Source organism: Scomber japonicus, chromosome 15, assembly GCF_027409825.1.
Source record: "Scomber japonicus isolate fScoJap1 chromosome 15, fScoJap1.pri, whole genome shotgun sequence".
NCBI lineage: Eukaryota > Metazoa > Chordata > Actinopteri > Scombriformes > Scombridae > Scomber > Scomber japonicus.
This window is the reverse complement of record NC_070592.1, coordinates 30,441,403-30,446,225: the sequence shown is the minus strand read 5'-3', so window position 1 is coordinate 30,446,225 and position 4,823 is coordinate 30,441,403. Positions and strand designations below refer to the sequence as shown.

The 4,823-nt window shown below is 45.1% G+C and overlaps 1 protein-coding gene across 1 annotated transcript; it reads left to right on the top strand.

Moving 5' to 3' along the window:
• The first annotated feature begins 668 nt into the window (after positions 1-668).
• LOC128373969 (uncharacterized) lies at positions 669-4,550 on the top strand. Its single transcript, XM_053334172.1, has one exon. The coding sequence runs from the start codon at positions 669-671 to the stop codon at positions 4,260-4,262; it is 3,594 nt and encodes a 1,197-aa protein (XP_053190147.1). The 3' UTR covers positions 4,263-4,550.
• Positions 4,551-4,823: the final 273 nt, after the last annotated feature.

Here is a 4,823-nt window from a genome sequence, read left to right as displayed (position 1 = left end):
AACATAACCCCCACCAAGCCCCTAATGCGGCTACCGCCCCCAGAGGCAGTCAGCACCCTGCCCTCAGCCCCCACAACGACCCCGATCTCTATCCAACTCCTGAGTGGATAGACCCACCTCATGGACAATGAAGATGCCCAGGAGCCTCTGAGATAGGGCTGGCAGATCCCTATCTTTCAGTCAAAATATTGGAGAGAAATTTGCCGTTTCTCGTGGACTCTGGGGCAAGGTACTCTACACTTAACTGTGGCGTGCCTAATTCCAAAATGACTACAGACACTGTTGAATTAACTGGCTTCTCGGGACAACCTAATCTGCTGCCTTTAACCGCTCCTTTACCTACACTGATAGCTGGACAATGTTTCACTCACAGATATGTATCTTCCCCTCAGTGTCCTGTCAATTTGATGGGAAGAGACTTACTGGTGCGCAGTGGAGCCTCTATTTTGTGCGGCCCTGATGGCCTAGTGGTTACATTTCCTAATGGAAAGTCTTTTAACTGTTCAGTTGGACAGATTCGATTGCATTCCCAGATGTTTTTGGCTCCAGATAACTCACCAGGGGCTGAGGGGCAATGGGCAGACATTTATTGGGGGTTGGTACAGCCTGAAGAGTCAAAAGGGGGTGGGGTGCATTCTCTGTACACCGAATGGAAAACCTGGCTGCACATGTTACATCCGTACGCTCCCCCACCTGATCCTCTCCATGTAACTCTGTTCTATGATCGCGATGAGAATTGGGTGTATCATGAGGCCTTTATGGATGTGGAGGGTAAGGGGTCGGAGGTGACATCCACCTGTTTGTTTGCGGGTCCTGAGGGAGTGGCTGCTGCAGTAACCTTACCCTATGAATTAATAAAAATTTATGAAATGGCTGCTGAAGCAGCCCCGCACATCACTCTGGCTGTACATGCTGACCATCAAGCCAAAGAATTAGGTCCCATGACAAAAAGACTGTTAAAAGTCTCTGATTGGGTTACAACACAGATCCCACAGCTTTCATACTCTGAGTCTGAAAAAGCTTACAAAATCACCAAAACAGCAGTAGATTCTGTTCTACTGGAGCAAAGGCAGATCGAACGATTTCATGGCAGAGAGAAAACTGATCATCCTGACTCCTCTAGTATGCTAGAGGCTCTGCCACCTTCTCTGTGGTCATCAGGACCGACAGATGTTGGATTTTGCTCCACTATTGATCCTATCACTTTTGATGTTAAGCCAGATGCAGGACCTATTTGGTTAAACCAGTATCCCCATAAACAGGTAGCTGAAGAGGGTATTGCAGACACCATTGAGGGTTTGTTAGCTGCTGGTGTGCTAATTGACAGCAGTAGTAATTGGAATACACCTATTCTACCTGTGGAGAAGCAAAACACTGGCAAATTTCGTATGGCTCACGATTTACGCAGCATTAATACCATCATCACCACAGCTACATTGCCAGTACCCAATCCATACATTGCTCTGTCCAGAGTTACTCCCTCTCATCAGTGGTTCACGTGCATTGATTTAGCGAACGCATTTTTCTGCCTTCCCCTTGCCCCAGCCTTAAGACACATTTTCTCATTCACATATCAGGGTCGACAGTTCACATACAACAGACTCCCACAGGGTTTCATTTTGTCACCAGGGATCTTCAACCATGTGTTGAAGGATCTCCTTGCAGGAGTTGAGCTACCACAGGGCTCTGTGTTAGTACAGTATGTTGATGATCTATTGATAGCTTCCCCCTCACCATCAGTGTGTCTAGCAGCCACAGACGTGGTGTTGCGCAGATTGTTTGAAGTAGGGTTCAAAGTCTCAAAGAAAAAGCTTCAGTGCTGCAGACAGTTGGTTTCCTTCTTGGGTCGTGTTATCTCAGGGAAAGGTACAGGGGTGTCCCCAGCACACAAAGACTCAATCCTACACCACACAAAACCACATAAGGTCAAAGACATGCTTTCTTTTCTAGGCCTGACAGGATATAGCAGACATTTTGTACCAGCCTATGTTGAACTCACTGCACCACTACGCGCTATGGTTAATTCCAAAGGCATGCGTAACCTCACAGCCACATTAGAATGGGATGAAGTTGCTGAGCGGAGTTTTATAACTCTCAAACAGCTCATGTCAAATGCCATTGCACTGGCTGTGCCAGACTACACACTCCCGTTCTATTTGGATGTTTCTGAAAAACCACGTTCTGTTAACGGAGTGCTTTTTCAGAAAAAGGGGGGTGATAGAAAGATACTGACATATGCAAGCGTCACGCTAGATGCAACAGAGAACAGACAACCACCATGCACAAGACATGCAGCAGGAGTGGCAAAAATTTTGAACAAAACAGCACACATTGTTATGGGACATCCAATAACAGTACTCACCACACATAGTGTAGTGGCATATGTGAACTCACAAGCATTCACTATGACCTCACTAAGACAAACAAGGCTTGAAAAAACCCTAACTGCACCACACATAACATTCACACATGAGGGTATTAACATGGCAGACAATATGGGAGAAGGGGAACCCCATGTATGTGAAGAAAGGGTGCAGAAAGATGTCAGGATAAGATCAGACTTACAGGGAGAGCCAATAGATAGAGCTGAGGAGACATTGTTTACTGACGGCTGTTGTTTCAGACATCCAACAGAAGGTCTGAAAGCAGCATGGGCGGTAGTAAGAACAACACCAGCAGGGTTTGAGACAATACTTTCAGGGAAAGTGAAAGGCAAAGAGTCAGCACAACTAGCAGAGCTACAAGCAATGATAGCAGCATTAGAATGGTCTGAGGGAAAGAGCGTTAACATCTACACAGACTCAGCATATGTTGTAGGAGCAATACATGTGGAACTGAGCCAGTGGATGAGAGCAGGATTTCTCACAGCCTCTAAAACCCCTATCAAACATGAAAAAGACATCAAACGACTGACAGAAGTCTTAATGAAACCCAGACTGATTGCAGTAATTAAATGCAAGGGACATGACAAAACTGACTCACTGACTGCAAAGGGAAATGACGCAGCTGACCAGGCAGCAAAACAGGAAGCAGGATATGGTGTGCAGTACACTATGATACAGTCAGAAAAGACTATACATGATTTGGTACTTTCCCCTTGTCAGGAAGATGTAGTAGGATTAGAACAAGAAAAAGCTTCTCCTCAAGAGAAGAGTGTGTGGATAAATAAAGGAGCCAGAAAGAGTGAGGGAATTTGGAGAGCACCGGATGGGAGGCCAGTACTTCCCCCAGGACTCACCTCAGCTGTGCTCCAGGAAGCACATGGGTTAACTCATTGTGGCAGTACTCAAATGAAACATCACCTGACTCATTGGTGGCATCCTTATCTACCTGCAGCAATTGAAAATCACATCAGAGAGTGCAGCACATGTAAGGCCTATAATGTAAAACCAACTATCAAACCACACCAAGGCAAATTTCCATTACCTCCCCTGCCAGGACAGGAAATCATTATTGATTATACAGACATGTTGATCAATGCTAGAGGGTACAGGTACCTCTTGGTGGCAGTGGATGCATACACTGGCTGGCCTGAGGCTGTACCTACAAAGAAAGAGGATGCACTCACAGTAGTCAAATTCTTACTGAATCAGTACATCCCCACACATGGATTTCCCAAAAAGATAAGATCAGATAACGGCACACATTTCAAGAACAAACACCTACAGGCCGTAGAAGCTCAGCTAGGCCTAAAGCATGCTTTTGGGACCGTATATCATCCCCAGTCTCAGGGCAAAGTTGAAAGGATGAATCAGACCATAAAAGGAAAAATTGGGAAAATCTGTGCAGACAGTAAGCTTAATTGGGTGGATGCTCTACCTATAGCTTTGATGTCAATCAGGAGCTCAGTAAACTCTATTACAGGATTTACACCATATGAACTTATGTGTGGACAACAATTTCCAGGACCTGGAGCTGGTGGTGTAATCTGTCAAACCACTCCATTTCTAGAGTATAAACCGTACTATGACCAGCTCACTGCACTTGTCTCAGTCTTCTCCAAACAGGTTGCTGAGATAAAAGGGGGAGAGGAAAAAGCGCCTCCACCGAGAGACACCAAGTGGGTTCTGCTAAAAGTCTTTAAGCGGAAGTGGTCGGAGCCAAGGTGGACCGGACCATATCAGGTGACAGAGAGGACATCCCACGCTGTTCGGCTGAAGGGCAAGGGAGAGACCTGGTTTCACTGGTCGATGTGCACGGCAACTGATCCACCAACCAGGACCATGGAAGAGATAAGAAAAGACCTAAAAGAGCTGTCTTAGATTGCTAAGAAGTCAAGAGACATTTTAATCATTTTTTATTATTACTTAGCTATTGCCAAAATAGAAAGTGTGAGTCATTAAATGAGAAGGCATAACACATCTTACGTTGAGAGAGGTTCTGCTCAGCTACAAGGATAAGAATAGGACTCCACTAGAAAGAGCTATTTAGCATTTTATTTTTTATTTTTTTCCCTTTTAGACCTATGTCAGTCCAATATACTCCTTATCCTCCAAACAACATTCCCATCTGTCAAACTAGAGGAGGACAGGCTTTGATACAGTGGTCTGAACAACAGCATAGAGAGTACATAAAGAGAAATAGACAAGGTCGTGTTCTTTTTGTCTTAATCATATTTTTCATTATTGTGCTTATCATTACTTTAGCATTATATTGGACACACAGATATAGCAAGTAATCATGTGCATTCCCCTAACTAAGTGGGTATGGATTGGTGTGTTTGTTTTGGCTGCTCTGATCATTGCAGCACCTCCACTGTGGTGGGAGTTTCGGCACAGGATGGAAAGAGATCCAGCTGCTCCACCTGAACCACTCACCAACCC